General features: G+C 33.7%; 1 protein-coding gene across 5 annotated transcripts in view; it reads right to left on the reverse strand.

Annotated features, from left to right (window-relative positions):
• MEIS2 (Meis homeobox 2) overlaps positions 1–19,979 on the reverse strand; it is a 243,218-nt gene that overhangs the window by 209,159 nt on the left and 14,080 nt on the right. For all 5 annotated transcript variants that reach the window (XM_039347330.1, XM_039347328.1, XM_039347326.1 and 2 more), the window contains one exon: positions 15,458–15,572. In XM_039347330.1, the coding sequence (XP_039203264.1) occupies positions 15,458–15,572 (115 nt within the window). The remainder of the gene's footprint in view (positions 1–15,457; positions 15,573–19,979) is intronic.

A 19,979-nucleotide genomic window follows, 5' to 3' on the forward strand; every position in this document is an offset into this window, starting at 1 on the left:
AAATGGCAAAGATTACAGCTTTCTTAAAGGAGCAATCTCAAGAGAAATTTTTTGTTGTATGGGAAAAATGGATAATTTTATTCAACACAATTTGGATATGGAAAAATATCATTTAGCTTTCTTATAACTTGTATAGATTGTTTTTTCTTTTCTTTTTCCGTCTCTTGTTTTTTCTTTTTTCTTTTTTATTTTTTTTTCTCTTTCTCTCTCTCTTTCCTTTCTTTTTTTTAAAGTATTTTTTATTAATGATTATATATATTTTATTATTATAAGATGTAAAATTTGTTTAGATATTTTAAAATTTTAGATAAGCCTATATTCAGTTCTGGGAAGTTCGGGGAGGGGGGAGGGAGGGGTGGGCTTGGGAGGGATGGGGTGAGGGTTGATTTTTTTTTTGGTTGTATATTTGTAAAACTTTTAAAAATTTTCAATAAAAAAAAAAAAGATCTATCCTCCCTGACCATTTCCTTACTTCACAGAATCCAAATCTCAGTAATCCAAGATGTAGCCTACCTCTCACTATAATAGTAATTATTACCATTATTTCTAGAAAGGATGACTACAAAATTGAATTGGGATCAGGATGAAGATCAACCCAGGTATCCAGTGTGGAATATGAACATACTGATATTCAACTAGAAAGACCCAATTTCAAATTTGACCTTTTCCAAGATATTTTTAGCTAATAATTCTTTCTAGGCAAAACTCATAAAATGAAGGAAAGAACCAATGAAAACTTTCTTGAACTCTCAGAGAAAGAGTAGGATATAAACAAGAATATTTAACCTGCCACACTAAGTGAAACATCTCCATCACCAGCTTCTTCTTTTTAATACTATAAAAATAACAGCAGCAAAACAGCCACCTGATAGAAAATCTTATTTGGCCATATTTGTCGAATTGTATTGCCACTATATATGCCAAAATCCAAAAAGCTTCATTATAATAAAAGGCAGGATACAAGCTGAATGGATTAAAGAATGAATGAATGAGCAATTAGTTCCATAGAAAATATTATTTGCCAGTTTTTAAACAGAGGCAAAAAGCTTTTTGATTGGTACTATATTTAGTAGCTGCAGGTAGAATTTAAAAATCCACAGCTTACAGAGATTAATATGTGCATATCTAACAACAATAACTGGGACCAGGATGTGATGCATTTGTAAAGCATGATATCATGTGACTGCAACTCTCAGCAATGGTAGTGACAGCAGTCCCTGATTACCATAGTTAAGGACTGTGTGGGTTGTTAAGCATAGAACCTTAGGTGATCACAATGTCTGACTTCCTGCTGTTATCCTCATTGACTTTGCTTGTGGGAAGCTGGCAGAGAAGGTTGAAAATCAAACACATATAACTTTGTCATGATCAGAAATCTGGGTTAGTTCCCAAGCACCTGTACTGCAATCGTAGCATTGTGGGAACAATGAGACAATCAGAACTTTGAGAACCAGTTGTAATTACTACTCATCCAGCACTGTTCAAGTTTGAATGGTTGCTAAATGAGTGGTTGTTAAAAAAGGACATCCTGAATAAGCACTGTGGGGAAAACAGTGTATTTGTTTGTACTATGGATGATCTGTAAACAATAAACATAAAATAAAGCAATTTAAATTGATAAAACATGTACATTGCTTCAAAGTTTGTTTGTTTTTTCAAACTGAGTTGGTCATCAGGACACATTCTGGTGAGAGAGAAATTCCCTGAGGATAGGCTCCAACACAAGTCCAAAAGCTCAGAAAACTAAACCTCTAGTCTAGAGCAGGGGTGTCAAACTGCTGGCCCGTGGGCTGGATGCGTCAGGTGGAAGCCGTACCCACCCCAGCTCCAGAAAGGGGAAAAAGGTCACGATATATCACAACACATCACATGATGTGGTGAGTTTGACACCCCTGCTCTAGAGCTTTGGTGGCACAGTGGTTAGAATGCAGTATGGCAGGCTAATTTTGCTGATTGCTGACTGCCAGCGGTTTGGCAGTTCGATTCCCATTGGCTCAAGGTTGACTCAGCCTTCCATCCTTCCAAGGTCAGTCAAACTCATTTTTACCGACCTCGGTAAAAAAAACCAGATTGAGGGCAATATGCTGACTCTGTAAACTGCTTAGAGAGAGCTATAAAGTATTGTACAGCGGTATATAAGTCTAAGTGCTATTGCTATTGCTGGTCCCAGGCACTGACCCAGCTTGGACTCACATTATCCTGGGACACGTATAATTGCCTTTTTTTTCTCAAGTGAAAGCCTTTCATGTGCTCAGTAAGAGGTGAAAAATGAGAGAGTGTAAAAGCATAATTAACCAACATCACAGTTGATCACGGCTGTTGAAGGTCCAAGAAATCTACTTTTATAAATGAGGCGTGTGTATTAAAAAGTGGGTATTAAAACAATAGAGTGCCTAGTTCACTAATTAATTTGTTAATGTCAATGAGGTGGTTTAACTATACTGTAAAGGCAGTAGTTTGCCGTCTCAGCCTTATAGCTCTTCCAAAGACATTCCAATAATTTATTTGATCCTGTACATTTACCTGATCCTTTGCCTTCTCTTTCTAATCAACCATATGCTTCCATCACATATTTAAAATTGTGTGTTTCTGCCTGTTAATCTTCACTTTGAGAAATCAATTGGTTTATTTGTAGGCCACAGTACTCTTAGTAACTATCTTAAATCCATAATTTAAAGACTTCTATAGTTACATGGAAAAAGTATCCCTAGTCAAATTGTATGTTCTACTGAATAGTGACACTGACATGATACATAATATATGATAACTAAATACAATATTTTTCTGAAAAATTGAATACGTATTTAATTATTTTTAAGAATTGTTAACAGTTGGTCAGCAGGAAAGGTTATTAAATTATTATTACTTATATGTATGGTTATAGATTTCAAATAATCAGTAAATAAGGCAGATGCAGATATGTGGGCACCCACCTAATTAATTCAATATTATCTTTTTTATTTGGGGGGGGATTACAATATTATTAGCTGGTAATAAGGCCCAAAAGGTGATTGATCTGCTAGGCCCACAAATACCTTCAACCTCTAACTTTTCAGTTGTGATTGTTGTTCTGTTACAAGCTTGAACTCTTCTAAACAGTTGCCTGAATAATTGAAAGTGAAGATACTTCACTTTTACAAAACAAAAGAAAGCTGTAAAAAATCTCTAAACACTTCTAGCTAGCAATTTCAACTGTGAGAAATATTAAGAAATTTGTATTACATTGAATTGCTGAAGTTAAGGTAAGATCTAGAAGTACAAAAATAATGTCTGCTAACACTGCTTGAAAATGTGTTAGTACTATATAATCAAACCCACAGGTCACTGCTACTGACTCGATCAAACATTTAGCTGACACTAGAATATTGGTACACAGGACCATAAAGAGCATTGCTCAAATAATAACAATCTGTGTGGGAGAGTTTTCAAAAGAAAAACCTTTCCACAACCATGTCACAAAAGTCATTGTCTAATGTATGCAAAAAATATCCCTGACAAGTCTGAAGCATTTAGACCAGAGTTCCCCAACATTTCCAGCTTTGTGTATCAGTGGGGGAGAGAATGGTCCACGCAAGCGACCGGCAAGCACACACGTGCAGCTCCATTTGCGTGCACACACCGGCCATTTCCATGGTCCAGTTGCAAACCCCTCATGGCCCATTAGTGGGCTGCGTCCCACAGGTTGGGGATGCCTGATTTAGATTACTGAAATAAGCTATTTGGCCACAACCACATGAGAAACATTTGGAGTAAATAGGATGAAACAGTTGAAGAAAGAACAATTTGCCAACCATTAAGCACTGGAGCTGTGTGGCAGCTAGTAGCATAGGAAATAGAAGGGCAGAAGAATTATGGATTCAACAATGTATCAATATTTCCTAAAAAATAATAGAAATCAGCTAAAATTAACCTGATGCTGAAATAAAGGCTATGTATTTCAACAAGCAATGACCTAAAAGATATATGCAGTTCAATCATGAAATACTTTAAGAAAAGAAAAATAAAGGTTTTGGGGTGGCTTTTATAATCTCCAGACTTAGTGCCCTGGTAAAAGCAGTAAGACTTATATATCATTCCATAGTGCTTTACATCACTCTCTGAGCATTCCATAGTTAGCATACTGCCTCCAACAATCTGTGTCCTCATTTTACCACCTCAGAAGAATGAAGGCTGACTGAACTTATAGCCCCCTCAGGATCAAATTCCAGGCTGTGGGTAGAGTTAGCCTGCAATACTGCATTCTAACCACTGCACCACTAGGATCATTGAATTCACTGAATATTTGGCATCTTATATTAGGGTTTACATAAAAGCATAATTCTAACCTATGCCAGAGAGAAACCTTCTGAGAGGCCATGTATAAATTTTGGATCACAACTAGTCCTGAGGAATAGTTTTATACCCAAACAAAGTGTGCTAGCAAAGCGTAATTTATATCATATCCTAACATTCAGATATGTTTTGTCCTACCTTCTTAACATCAACCATTAATTAATCAGCTATTTAAAACAGCTGTATTCTGACTCAGTTTATTAGATTTGTGTCTTGCATATATTGCATTCTCATACCATTTTAAAAGAATTAGAGCTGTTTTCTCAAGAACAGATACTGAAAATAACCAAAACATTATAGTCTGTGCCACACTTATGTTTTCCCAGCTACTCCAGAGGTCTGTCACAGAGACCTGTCAAGTATTATATAGTCAAAAATCAATTGGAAATCGGCATGATAAGACAATGTAAGTTGCCCTGTAATAGCCATAAGACCCTTAAGGCTTATATGGTCCCATGGCTATACGGATTCCTTTCATCTACCACACCATCCTACAGATATCTCATCTAACCTTCCTGATTATTTTAGACATATCTGTGTGTCGTTTGCCTACTACTTTCACTTTATGCTTAGCGCAGGTGACAGCTACGGTATCTTGAAATGAATAAAAACAAGTGAGAGAGACCAGAAGTTCTATCAGCATTATTTTATTTTTTTATCTATTTAATCTGTTAACTAATTTTTAATTATAAGTGCTTTTACTTCTAAGGGCAACAGTTATAAATCAATATTATTTCAAAGTTCTATATATAACTTGGCAATTGTGCTTACATTTCTAAACATCTTACAGTTTGGTAGAGGGAAATACAGTGCTGTTTTGATTTTTTCATCGATGAAATCTTTTTATAAATTTACTTATGTGGCACATTTATTTTTAATATTTCCTTTAATATTTTAAACAATGCCTATTCTTTATGTAATTTTCATTAGAACTTTGAAAGTTAACAAGAGTTGCATTTTTGTGTCTTTGTTTTATAATATTAGCATTTTTATCTTACTGAGACACCTAAGTATTTATTTAGGAATTTGTTACTAAATATTTAGTAAAATAAATTATTCAGAAATCCCTTATTATAGGATCTAATATTTAAATATGGCAAGAGTGGCAAATGTTATGACTCAGAAACAATAAACCAGGACAAACACACTTCTTCGAGTGACTGATGAAAGAGCTAATTGGAAATTAGATACATTGCAATATTAGCTTGTTTATGATATAAGGGAGTATTCTTTGAAATGACTCTTTAATTTGTCCTGATTATGATGTTAAAACAAAGTTCAAACACCCGTTATTTGCAAGGTTTGTATTTTTTTTAAAGCAGATATCAATGCCATGCTATGATATGATATGTCACAGGAAGCTGAGTCAATTTTGAAATCTCACCTTTCTTTTTGACATATATCAAATGTTTACTGCTATTGGACCCCAATGTTATTATATATATATCTTTCTCCCAAAACTGTCATTAGGAATATTAGACTGTCCCAGGTTAATATTAAATGTTTCTATGGTGCTAAAACAATCCAGGCTATAGAAGTAGATATTTGAAAATCTGCTCATGAATATGAGGCATGATACAAAAATGGCATAGAAATGTGTAAACCTCTGAATGTTTAAAAAGCAAAAATAGTAGGGACGGAAGGAAATTCAGAAGAAAAAGTATGACATTAACTGCCTGTCATGGGCCATGTTTTTAAATCCAGGACATGTAACACAGCAACAAGAGCTGATCATTTTGTTTAATCACCTTTTGGATTTTTGCCAGATGGTCTCTACTGAGAGTGCTGCAAATAGAGAGAGATGAACTGCATCTAACATGCCACTAGAGCTTTCCTGTAAATGTCTGAGAACTGAATCCAACGAGAATTTAGTCTCAGAGCAGAAAGGATACATTTAAAAACTATGTGCATTAACTATACTTTTCCCCACAGAATCCTCACTTCACATGAATAATTTACCCACTCTTATGTTAATGGGATCATGAAAGTATCCCTCTGTCTTTAGTGCAGCTATTCTCAGCTTTCAGTAATTACCCCACCCAGTGAAAATAACATGGCTCCTGCATTTGAACATCCTACTAGTACCTGACACAATTAGAAAGATCATGGCTGACAGTAGAATGGTCCAAAAAATGGTCAGAGCTCAAGTTGCCTGAGGGAAATTTTGGGGAAAAGAAATTCCACTGTCAACATTTCTTTAGTTGCTAGAATGAACACAGTAAAAAGAAATAGCATTTCTCCCTCTCTCAGTCACAGTCTTTTTCTCAAACAATATTTACTGATAAAGCAAAAAAGAGACACCTATTATGAGTTAACTATAATTTACAGCAGGCAAAATTAAGATGAATTGAAATACAGAAGCATAATGGTTAACTTTTTCATATTAACTTGTAACAGTCAAATTTTAGACAAATGAAATTTCAAACTTTTACATGATAAAAAATGGACAATTATAATTATAATTATAGCTAATTTTTGACTTCTACCCATAAAACTAATGCTAGTAGTTCTGCCCATAACACTAATGCTAGGTAATTTAACTAACGTTAAAATTATCAGGCTGGAACATCTGGGAAAGAAAGCTATGAAACAGCAGGGAATGTAACTGGTTTATTGTTTATCTTATGTTTATGAGTCAGTATTCCAGTTTTAATTACTACTCTAAATTAAATCCTAACAGGCATCAGGAGGCATCATTTTAGTTAAGTTAACTTTAAAAAAAATTCAGACACTCAAATACTAGATTTTTCAAATAATTTAAGGTACATAAAATTAGAAATTCATAAAAAAACATTTCAACATTTGAGGAAGTACTAAATTATGGAAAGCATTTAGATTTTAAGGATGTATGTATATATGTATACATACATACATACATACATATATACACATACAAACATATACATATACATATACATACATAAACAGTATATGTGTGTTTTATCTAATAACAAGTGACCATTTTAGGATTAGCAAAGCTGTAAGAAAATAGAAACTTAAAAAAAAAACAGTTGATAATATTCCAGTTGGCATCTGTCGTACAATATTTAGATATATTTCAGAAAAGAAGACTCCTGCTTAAACAATAACATTCCACTGCTAGAAATTTCATAAATATGAAGGAATAAAGGGAATGTGTCAAATCTTAAGTGTAATTAATAACATTCTCAAATGTGTGTTTGAATGGGAGACTTTATTTTATTTTACTTATTTTAAATATCCATAGTTCTGAATGATGTGTAAATCTACCAGCTAAAATTAATCATATTTAAAGAGCACAATAATCTCCAAATTTAATGTTAATGAAAGAGAATTTATTTTTAACAGTATAAATAAAAAATTGTACAGTTAAGTACAAGAAAACTACAATAAAAATCTAACCTAAGTGATTATTAATAAGAGAGAAACATACAAAGCACCAAAAATAAAATTATGAAGAGTAAGAATTTTAAAAAGGAAGATAGATAGCTTAATAAATTACTAATGTCTTTAGCTCAGTTTGTTCTGGCAATTTAATAGTTAATTAGCATGCAGGATGTGTAGTGTGAGCTCAGCAGTTACTGGGCCAACTGTCTCTGTATTTCTGGGAATTCTGCCTATTCACAGTGCAGAGATTGTTCAATTAATGCAAAATGTACAAAATGAATTTTACAAAATTGAATTGCAAAGAAAACCCCACTACAATGATTTTACTGCAAAGATATTAGCATCAATTTTTTGTTCATGTATACCTAATAATTAAAACAGCATATTTTATTTTGCTTATGACAATTTATTTTATACTGGCACATCAAAATATTGAAACACAAAGTTATTTTTTAAATTAATTGCAACTGAACACACACTATTGTTTAAACCAGAAAAAAAAACCAAACCTGGGAAGAAATACAGCAAATCAAAGGTTCATCAATAGTGTCCAACGTATAAGCAACATTATTTTTCAAACATTGAGAAGTTTAATCTTACCATATCTCCTCTTCACAGTGAAGATGACTTATGCATTTAAACGTAAGGACAGGCTCTCAATATGAACAAAAAAAGAGTGTTTTGTAAAATCTATTTCTCTGCTTTCATTCATATGTCATGGCTTTCTCATCAGAGAAAAAGAAAGAACAGCAGGACCTGGACAAGACATTGGATACACTTAGTTCTGGAAAGCCAGATCCTAGTGTCCATGCATGGTAGAAATAAGCTCCATAGCAACTTATTTGGCACCCATGTATTTTGATACAAAACCACTCAGCCCAGGAGTGTGTTGAATCCTCCACCCAGATACCCAAGTGCAGAAAAGCAGAGGAATGTTATTTTGCTTGAAAAAAAGTACAAAATGTTCTACATGGGAATAATGATCCACTTAGGAATAGTGTATTTCTCCTGCATAGCCCAATTTCTACAATGAATTTTGATTAACATCAATTGTACTTAAATAAATTAGCACAAACTTCATGTACTTAAACTTCAGCATAAGAGCACTCAAATATTGGAAAAATATTTGTTACAGCATTTTTCCAAGCCATGTCTTACTATCAGGAAACAATGTTTCTAGACCTGAAAATGCTTTACTGCTCAGTCTTCTGGATTGTGACTACATTTATATTACTGTGAACAGTTGCCTCTGTTGTAAGACATACCATGACAAGTGCTAGATTATGTCAGTTGCATCTATTTACTAATAAAATGCAACTATTATCAACCACAAGAGAACTAATAAACTGTTGGGAAAGTGTTTATATTGAGCCCTATCTTCCAGCAACCTAAAATATTCCAGAGTTATCAAAATATTCATGCTGTAGAACTAAGAGTAAAATGATCTAATCCAGGCATGTCAAACTGCTGGCCTGTGGGCCGGATGTATCATGTCGAAACCGTGCCCACATCATGTGACGTCATGAGTTTGACATGCCTGATTTAGTCAGCCCTAAAGACATCTGCAGTGCAGTATAAAATCTTACTGTATCATGTTAGTACTGAAAAAGCTGTCATTAGAATTAGTTCATTTATTATTTCATTATTATAATTGCAAATAAAGAGAATTAAATCTTTTTACCCTTTATTTTCATCCAACAAAACTCTGCCCCAAAATTCTTTAGCTTCTTGAAAATATCCAGCTGAATACATTCACAGATACACACGAATGAACAGAATGTCTCATTTATAGAAATGCTCTTTTCTCAATATTTAATAATAATAAAAAATAACCACCTAAGAATGTGAGGTATGTGCTTTCTTTTTATTTCATGTCCTGGTTATTTTACATAAGTTTAGGTTACATATTCATAAAAAGGGCAGTATGTGTTTTAAGTTTGTATGGTCGTGAATACTGTGTATCTTGACATTTCTAATATGCATCAGTTTTATATGTATGTGTGTCACTGTTGTATGAACTTTATCATAGAGCAGATACTCTTTCCCAGCATACTCTGGACAAGCATAAACATCAAGTTACCCAAAATAATATTTAAGGTCTATTTTAGATACAAATTTACACACTTATACCTCTTTAGCACATAAACCTCTCTTTAACACAACTTTATATAGATTTAGAGGGGGCACGATGGCTCAGCGATTAAAGACACTGAGCCTGACAGCTGGAAAGTTGACAGCCCAGGTTTAAGATTCGAGTGCTGCATTACGGGATGAGCTCCCATTACTTGCCTCTGCTCTGCCCACCTAGCACTTCAATGCGAGTATAAAAATAGGTACCACTTTGGTGAGAAGGTAATAGCGTTCTCTGCATCTTGGCGTATAATCATGCTAGCCACATGACCACAGAAAAGAACACTGGCTCCCTCAGCTAAAAAATGGAAATGAAAACTACGCCCTAGAGTCAGACATGACTGGATAGGGGAAACCTTTACCTTTATATAATCTCATGATTGGATTGAATTTTCAGTCATATGCTGTTTTTAACATCTATACAATTGTTCTGTTATTTTTACATTTCTTAAGAAAATTCATCTATCCTGATTTGATGGCATATATGCCAAGGACTTTTCCAAATCCAAAGAAATCTCTCTCAAGTTAGTATTAGAATAATTTTATCACAAGCAATATTAGTAGGAGAACACATTTCCTAGATCCAACTTTAGAAAAGAACCAAACACTTCAAATTTGGAAAAGCCACTTTTTCCCCTCAAAACAAGTTAGGCTAAAAACTCAAAACACCACGTTTAGCCACCTAAGATGGCTAAACAAAATCTGTCCCTTGAAATATATAACAGTCAGTAGCAATAATATGAATCCATTTATTAAAAGATTTTATTCATATTTGTCCTACATCACTAGATGTGGGAATAAAAATGAATAAAACAATTTTTAAAAAAATTATACACACAAGAAAAATCTGCAACATGAACTAATTACTGAATGAGGTGAAGCAATGTTTCAGCAACCAGTCTTTACAGTAGATGGCAATGATTGTATTCCATATGACTAATTCCACTTTTTATTTCTATTCATCTCAAGATTTGGCAATTAGAATTTTTTCAGCATTACCTAAGGGAGTTTCAGCGACATTGGTTGGAACAAAATAAGGGGGAGTTTAAAGGACTGATCTTGTACATCAAATTTCATCCTATCTATTATAATAATGGACATTGTGGTATAAGTACACAGGCAGATGCATATCTGTTATCACACTGATTGTGAATACCAATGTTTTCTTCCATATGTGGCAGTCCCTTACTGAATCAGGAGAAAATGTTGCTTTCCAATTACTGTATTTCTTGTTTTAAACATAATAAACTGTGTCAGCTTTAGCAAGGAGAAAAGATGGTCTAGAACAGTGGTTCTCAACCTATGGGTCGCGACCCCATTTGGGGTCGATCGACCACTTTTCGAGGGTCGCCAAAGGCGGCGATCTGCCATTTTCTCCCCTCCGGGGGTGGCGCCACGCATGCACACCGCGCATGGGGGCAGCAGCACGCCTCCGGGGGCGGCCCTGCGCATGCACGCCGCGCATGGGGGCGGCCCCGCGCATGCGTGCCGTGCACGTGGGCCCGCCCCCATGTGCGCCGCGCCACGCATGTGCATAACGTTTGTGTGACAGGGGTCGCCGTCACACAAACGTTGAGAACCGCTGGTCTAGAAGAATAGCTCTTCTGTATTTCTAAAACCTAGTAAATCTTGAGAGGCTTTCTGAGCACAAAACTACTAGAAGATTGAGTACTTATTATAGCTTTATATCATCAAGCTTATAGCAAATATTATTTAATAACTTTCCACATGGAAAGTCCACTCAGTTTTAAAGGTAAAATCAGACTGATTTTATATTTTCATACATAACTCTTACTTGGTTACATCTGAAGTATCCAATAAAGGACATAAAAAACTAAGGGAAAGCATAACCATAACTACAATACACACCGAATATCTTAAGCAGTGATTTTTCAATGACATTTTACTTTATTTTATATAGAAAAGACATAATCTATTACCCGTAAGATGTACAGATTCTCTACCAAACAAGTAGTTGGATGATAAAGCTGCACATACCTTTTGAAAGATTAGTTTATATATATATATACAGTACTGCTTAGCAAAATCTCGGAGTCTTCTTTCTCTCCTTCCCTTCTCAGTCTTTTCCTGCTATCTCTCTTCCATAACTCAACTAACCCAACAGAACCAGCCAGTTTTAAATTTCAGTTGGGACCTCAGTGACCTGTTAATGAATCTACAGAGAGGAGGAAAAACTCACTGTGTTGAGTTATGCCTGGTGTTGCTAGCTGACTAGGAGTCAGAAATGCTTGAAGCGTTAACGTAATTGGAAGAATGTGAAAAATGAAGCGTTGGACTCCTGAGCAAAGTGAAAGGTCAAAGCAAGACTTATACAAAACAACTCTCTGGAAGATGGCCTCATTATACTATTAAAACAGTTTCTTTCCTCCCTTGCCCACACCTAGTTTTCTTCCTTTGTAAAATGTTTAGTATTTTATTTCTATTAATAGGTTTAATTAATCTTTCTAGTCTTTAAGTAAGCAAGTTAATAAATGCATACAAGAAAAGAAAGCCAAGTATATTTAACTTTTTGATCTTAGATAGAATAATATTGTCTGAAATAATTTTGCCTCTATGGATCTGAACCATGGTAAGGTAGTAAGTGGTACGAATACTAATGCAGCCATTACAATATTACAATGTATAGAATAGTTTACTTGAACAACTAAGATGACTTGCTAAAAAAACCTTATAGAACCCAGCTAATATAATAAGGATTATCTTTCACTGAATAATGCTCAAAGACTTTAACTCTTCCACTACCAGCATTTAAATTAACTCCATTGTAGTTTTCATTTCATACTTTTTCATTTTATAAGGGAGCACTGTAGCTTTTTTATAAAATATATTTATAAATATAAAATTTAAAATATTTATAAAATATATTCTTTTTTGACACATTTATCTTTTTTGCATCTTTTTGCATTTATAAATAATGATTTGCTAATAAACTTTGTTATGTTCTCCCAAGTTATCAAGTACCATGTGTAGAAGGTTCAACTATTCCAGTGTTGTTCACCTCCTCATGACACACATACAATGAGTATATGCAATGAAAAATGCATTACGGATTATACCATAAAGTAATATTTCTTGTTTTATCAAACTATAAAAGCTGGGAAAGAAAAAATGATGTGACACCTACAGATAAACACAGATAGTGTATGGAACAGACAGTAGTGTATTAGAAATCAACAAAACTAAAGTATGACAGAGAAACTACTAATACTTGCTTCTCAGTGTATTGTAATAGAGCCATTTTATATAACCATTTTATATAATTCTTCATCCCAAGGAACTTTTATTGATGTTTTAGAATTTTGCATGCATATGTCTGTGAAATCATCATAGTAAAGTTCAGCTTGAAGGGGAGTTTTACCTTTAGAATCCTATAGCAAACTCCTTTAAACACCTCATTCCCACCATAGTCAATGGAATTGGGGTTGGCCAAGTCTTAGGGATAAGAAAAGCAGGGTTTGAAGATTTAATCATAAAATTTAAAAAATTTAGATTCCCACATTCTTGATGTATTAAATTAAATAACAAGGCTTAGAAAAGCACTCTAGATCAGACATGTCAAACTCGCGACATCACATGACATCACACAACGTATCGGGACAGTTTTGCCATTGTTGGCAATGGGGTGGGTGCGGCTTCTACGTGACACCTCCGGTCTGCAGGCCGGCAGTTTGACACCCCTGCTCTAGGTGAAAATATTGACTTCTAAACATAATACAAACATTGTTGAGTCATTACTGCATCTGACTCAAGTCAATGGAAAATTTTAAAAACTAACTACACTTGTTCAAAGTAGCCTTTTAAAAACTATTTTTAAAGAAAACATGCCTTTTCAACTGATGACTGGTTTTATTACAAAAAGCAGCCATACAACCAATTGATATGGCATCCATTACACAGAGATATAATTCCTAGTTCCATCATTCCAATCCAGATTATTTCTCCAAGCCACTAGGAAGATATTTTTTCCTGAATGGTTCATAGCAGCTTGTGTCTGCATGTGATTTGAATCAGGGCCATTCCTTGAGGCAAAATTTAAATACCTTCTGTGCCACATCATGGCTCAGACCCAAATCACGCCTTGTAGTATGTAGCTATATACCTTAATCTAAGCTTTCCCACAACAGCCTCTAGTCTTGGAAAGAGAAGTGAAAAAATACTGGACAAATATTACTGAGGATGGTCCTGATTTCTGGAACAAAGATAAACAAGCACAGAGTATTTGTTGCTTTAGGACATGAAAATTTACTTGTGATGAAAGTAAATAGCTATTAATCTACTTTAGTGAGTTCATCATGGAGTTCATCCAGGAATTATACAGATTCACAATATTCATTTGTTTTTAAATATACACAATCATATATATAGGAATCAATTATTGCAACTGATATGAATAAGCTTTAAAAAACCCCACCTGAAATATAAAATTTAAATCTGTTGGACAAATTATACAAAGCAAATCTACTTTTGCTCATATGAAAGCAAGCATATCTTCTCTAAACTTTTGGTTTCTATATAAATAACTGGCATCAATAATATACTTTCTTAAACTGAAGTTAACACAATTATAAAGATGTAGGACAATTTTGGAAAAAAAAACCTAGATTATTAACACTGGGAGGTTATCAAACATCCAGTTTAATCTTTGCAAAAAGATGAACAGCTAAATTTTAAGGATTTTTTCTGTTAAGTTCAATAATTAAATATGATTTTTAAAAACATTGTTTATGCAAACTGGAAGTATTAAGTCAATAAAGTGTTAGACTGAATTCCAATCCCAAATTAACAGGGAGCAAATCCTATTTAATTCAATGTGACTTATTTCTGAATGGCTATGAACATTATTGCCCCATTAAGTGTATAAAATGTTCACGTTAACCATATTAAAGTAGGACTATAATTATGATGGGCACAATGCCTACGTCTTATACCGCAATTCTAAAAATGTTATCTGATATAACTAATACAAACTTAACTTATTCCCAATTAAAGTAGGGTAGGTAGAAATATTAAGTGGTAATCCACAAGCAACTCATTACAAAAGAAATTCTTGATTTTAATAGACTACTTTAGTATAAAATCTACAGTCAATTTCAAGCCATTCAATAAATGCATATATCTTTTGTGTAAATGAGTCAAAATTGTTTTTGTTTTCTTTCTGTACTGGATTAAGAATGTTTCAACTGGCTTGAAAAGCCTTTTTTCAGTTGACAGTAATATTTTTCCATTTAGAGACTAGCATGAATTGCTGCACCACAGCTGGGGTGCATGCCTGCCATGATATTTACTTACACTACACATGCACACACACACACACAAACACACACAGAAAATCCTGTAGTAACTAAATTTGTAAAGGAATTGGCAGAACTAATCAATTGTTATTGCAAAGCTTGTCTGAAGATTAGATATTTGGCTTTGAAATAAAAATAAAATATAGCTAAGAAGGTTGGAAAAAGGAAATAAGTGTCTCCCTAAGTTACAGCTGATTACATTGCAAGCCTGCCACTCTTGTGTTTACACTAAGGCAGATGTACTGATATAATAAAAGACACTGAAGTTATTTTAGTCATGCCTACTTTGCACAGGGGAAAAAAGCTTGACCTTTTACCTTGCTCACTGCTGTTGTCTCCACTCTGGGAAGCATGGCCCCCACTGGAAGGCCCTGGTGTGCCTGCTGAGTGCGTTGACGTTGCGTCATCATGATCTCTCCAAGAGGAAGGATTCTGGTGTCAGAATGTCCATTTTTTCCCACAGTTATCATTCCAATAGCAAATCGAGGAAGGGAGATTGGGAAGCCAGAAAAAAAGTAGGCAGGTTAGCATTTTCAAATATTCCCAAAATTCAGACACTGTTCAGAAGCAAATGATTACTGAGGTTGCAATCCTATACCATTTTACCTTGGGATGTGTTCTCCTGAAGATATGAGATTTATTTTTGATTCAATAGGTACAGAAATATATTAATGACATACTAACTATATTTAAGTCACTTTCATTTTCATATATTTATACCATAATAAAGTGCAATTCTAATATTTTAAGGTTTTTCTCCTTAAAAGAGTTTTGTTTTTTACTTTTTATACTTGTAACAACCAGCTGGTCAGGTAAGGAAATATTTTAATAATTTATATTTACATGGTCATAAAATAATTCCATAGACAAACCAATAAAGGCATATTAAATTCAATAGCAATTATTCTCAAGTAAATCAATATGTGATTGCTGTCTAGTTCTGATAATAAAAAAAAGCACTAGAGACATTCAAAAACACAGCTGAACTACTATTTCTCTTTATTTCAGTTTTCCCTATCAAATCTGCAGCAGGGTATTTTTTTCTAATATGGTGTGGACAATTAATAATTATAACATGCACAAAACCTTTTTTTTCCTCTATTATAAAATCTATTACAAATAACATGCTAAACAAAATATACCTAATACGGAAGATGATGTTTTAAAAAGATTATGCAGCTAATGGTTAGCTAGTTATGTAAGTTTAAATGGTCAATTGCAATATATTCATCTATAAACTTTCTATCTGATATATAATGGTAATACATGCACTAATTGAAGATTTGACAAAGCTTCCCTAATTCTACAGTAGTTTAGTAATATAATTCCCATTTTTTTTAAATGTATTGATCATTGGTTTTCCTGAAGAGAACTGCTACTTTAAAAGGTACATGAAGAAAGCTGAAAGTTGCAGCTAACTGCTACTTCACTAAGCTTTTTCTCCTCTTGGTCCTCCTCCCTCTTCCTGATCATTCCCAATACCCTGCTGTTGCTTAAAGGAAAACAGGAATTCTACTGTACAGGAAAAGCTTTATCAGCATCACATGAAGGCAGGCAAGGGATGGAATTTCCTCCAGCAGAAAAGGAGAACAAGAACACATGCAATAGATCAGACTTAGAGCTGAACTTCCATTGCTTGTCACCCGTCCATGACAACTTAAATTAAACACATCCTAACAAGAAGCACTTTTGTAAAATAGTCTACATTCAGGGAAATATCATGAGCCCTAAGCAATTCCAAAGAGAAGGCATCAATATTTACTTTGTAGTAAACTTCAGCATCACCTCAACAACTACATCTAAAAATTTAGAAAATTTAGAAAAATATCAATCCATTCAAAGCTGGAGATGGAAAATCATCCCAATAATTAAAGCTTTTTAATGACTCCCCCAAAATTATTGTGTTTTGAGCCAAATGCTAAATTGCCAGATTGGCACTGAAGCATGTCTACATAATAACTCAAGTTATCATCTTTAAACCATGTTCTAAATAATCTGTCTTATAAAAATATCAAGATAATCACATTAGATAATCACATTCCAAAATCAAACCAACAATCAAACAACAATCAAACCAACACTAAACTGAATGGGCATTAATGTCTAAGCAGTGAAAGCCAGATAAATGGAAACAAATACTTAATAATCAGAAAACAAATAATCAGAAAACAAATACTTAATAATAACTACACAACTCTCTTTCTTAGATCAGTAAAACTATCTACAAAAATAAATCAAAATTGAAATGCAGCATTTAAAAAATAATTTCCCATCAAACTAATCTACACATTTTTCCATAAATCAATTTCTACATTATACAAAGTCACACTGAAAAATAACAATATGCTACAATTAAAATTAATACTCTTCAAATTAATATTCTCCTCCCACTATGTACAAAAATAATACCATGTTGTAAATCGGAAAGTTTAAAACAAAAGAAAACAAGTTAAAAGAGTCTGAAATGTTTCAATTTTATACTTATATCTATTATGTGTGTCTATATGGAACACACAGAGATGCATACACATATGTATACACACAAAAAACTATTTCAAAAAAGCAATGATGATTAGATTTCAGAAAAACTTATATGGAAATAAAATGTCACAATCAAGCAAGTTTCTGTGCAGTCTCAGTTAAACAGATTGAGCCTATGAGCTCCTCTTTTTATCTCTGAATTAGGAAACCACTCAAATAGCTTCAAGCTGAAGGCAAACAGCAGACAGGAGCACTTTAGTCCTCTGCAGCCTCTCTCAGTGTCAGCTGTTTGCCGGATGGTAATCAGATAAAGAGTTAGAAGAAATACATGAAAAAGGTAACAAAACAATAGCCTGGCATGCATTTAGTCCTTCAATATCATGTTGAAAGCTGCTCTTTATAAAATTTATAAAATGTATTTTTCTAGGGCACGTATTTCAGACACTATAATATTAATGCTATGTTCTGCAGGTTTTCTTAAAAGTAGCTCCTGTTGAAAGTTCTTAGTTCACTATTACAATTTTAGTAATATCTTAGTTAAGTTTCAAGGCACATGTTAACCAAACTCATACAGTACTTGAAAAACCAGGTGTTTCTGGTTTAGAAAAGGACACTGAGTGAAACTTCTTGCAGCAGAAATCATTTGCTTTTTATACCAATTTATGTTATCCTCTACTCAGAGATCCAATCTCAATTAGAAGGAGGAAATACCAGGCTACATACATTGATAGCCATTTGTGGAGTGGAAAACCTATAGCTCTCTTTTTTTTTCTTCCCAGAAAAGGAATAGTAGAGGAACTTGGGAAGAATATATGGGATATTTGTGTTTCAACTTCAACTTCTCAACTGTTCCCTAGCTCTGCCTGACATTAGGTTTGGCTAATAACCATACTCAGTCATTCGTTATTAGTATTGTAACAAACATGACACCACATCCATAATTTGAAAGCATTACTCATGACCAAATAATCAGTCTCATCCACAAGTCAATGGCAACAATGAGATCTTTCATTCTGGGTATTTCCACAGAATTATTTAAGTAAATTTGGTCACAGATTTATTTATTTCATTAGAGTAAGATGCTACCCCACTCCACAAAAAATCAAAGTCATCCTAGGGAGACAATTAGAAAAATAATTTTCTACTTTTAACATAGTAGGCTAATAGTGTCCTTCCAGAAGATTTAGCTTCTTTCATCTAAAAGATAGTATGCTACCATGGCATTTTACCTTGAACTAAGATTTACTTGAAAGTGTACTTTGAGGCAAATTTGGGGAGAGAAGAGTAACTGGAAAAATTGCAAGAGAAAATACTGAGAAATTGACCCTTTGCATGAACAGAAATCCATCACATTGTACATGGTATTTGATAGCCCAATTTTCTAGCAAGTTTGCTATGTATTCATACATAGATACTGCATGTTATTGATTAAATCCACTTTCTGAAAATGATTCAAACATACCATTATCTTTGGATGCTAGGGCAGTTTTATTTATGTAACCCTGTAGGTTTTGAATAATTGAAATTCATATGTTGATAATCTATGTGCTGAATTCAACTGGAATCAATTTTTCTTATATAACCACAAGAGTATTGAAGAATTTATATTTCAGTATTGTATAAAAAATCTGGCTAAATTTAAATGTGATAATAATACATACAGCATACATCATCTCAAACAACATACATACTGAGCTGAAAAGAACATAACCTTGTAATCAGAAAAACTAAACTTTTATACTTATGAAAATATAATTTCAGTATAGCAGTATGCTGAAACATTCAGAAAGCAGCTTAGCGTATGAAAAACTACCGAAAAAGTTAACTCACATTATCTAACTATCTTTTGGAAATGGTGTGTTTTGCTAAGACTATTACCTGAAGCCAATGTTTAGTAGCAATGCAAATGTTAAGGGAAGGGGGGTACTTTGATCATCATCCATATTTTTTTAAATTATTATTCCAACCAATAACTTAAACATGGGGCAGCATAAGAATTGAATTAAGACAATTATAACCTGTAAGTCACAGCAACTATTTATTTAACTCTGTATATAATCTTATGGCACATATTTAAACAGTAAAAAAATATGAATATGTTGAATTGAATCACCAGCTGAAGTGCTATGTACTATGGAATGCAGAGTTCACGTGTATCTATTCCCAATAGTTTTAATAATTGCGAGTCAAATATGGCACTCTTCTTGCTCTTATCTAATTGTGTTAAAGAGCAGTGTTACCAGGAGCAAAGCAGTAATACTGAGTGGCACACAATAGAAGGAGATGGAAAATAGATACAAGAAGCTAGGTCTCCAGGGGCAGTATTTTCTATTTGCTGGGCTAAGACTCACAGCTGAT

Source organism: Crotalus tigris, unplaced genomic scaffold (assembly GCF_016545835.1).
Source record: "Crotalus tigris isolate CLP2741 ecotype Arizona unplaced genomic scaffold, ASM1654583v1 scf7180000018064.1731613, whole genome shotgun sequence".
In the NCBI taxonomy this organism is placed as follows: Eukaryota; Metazoa; Chordata; class Lepidosauria; order Squamata; family Viperidae; genus Crotalus; species Crotalus tigris.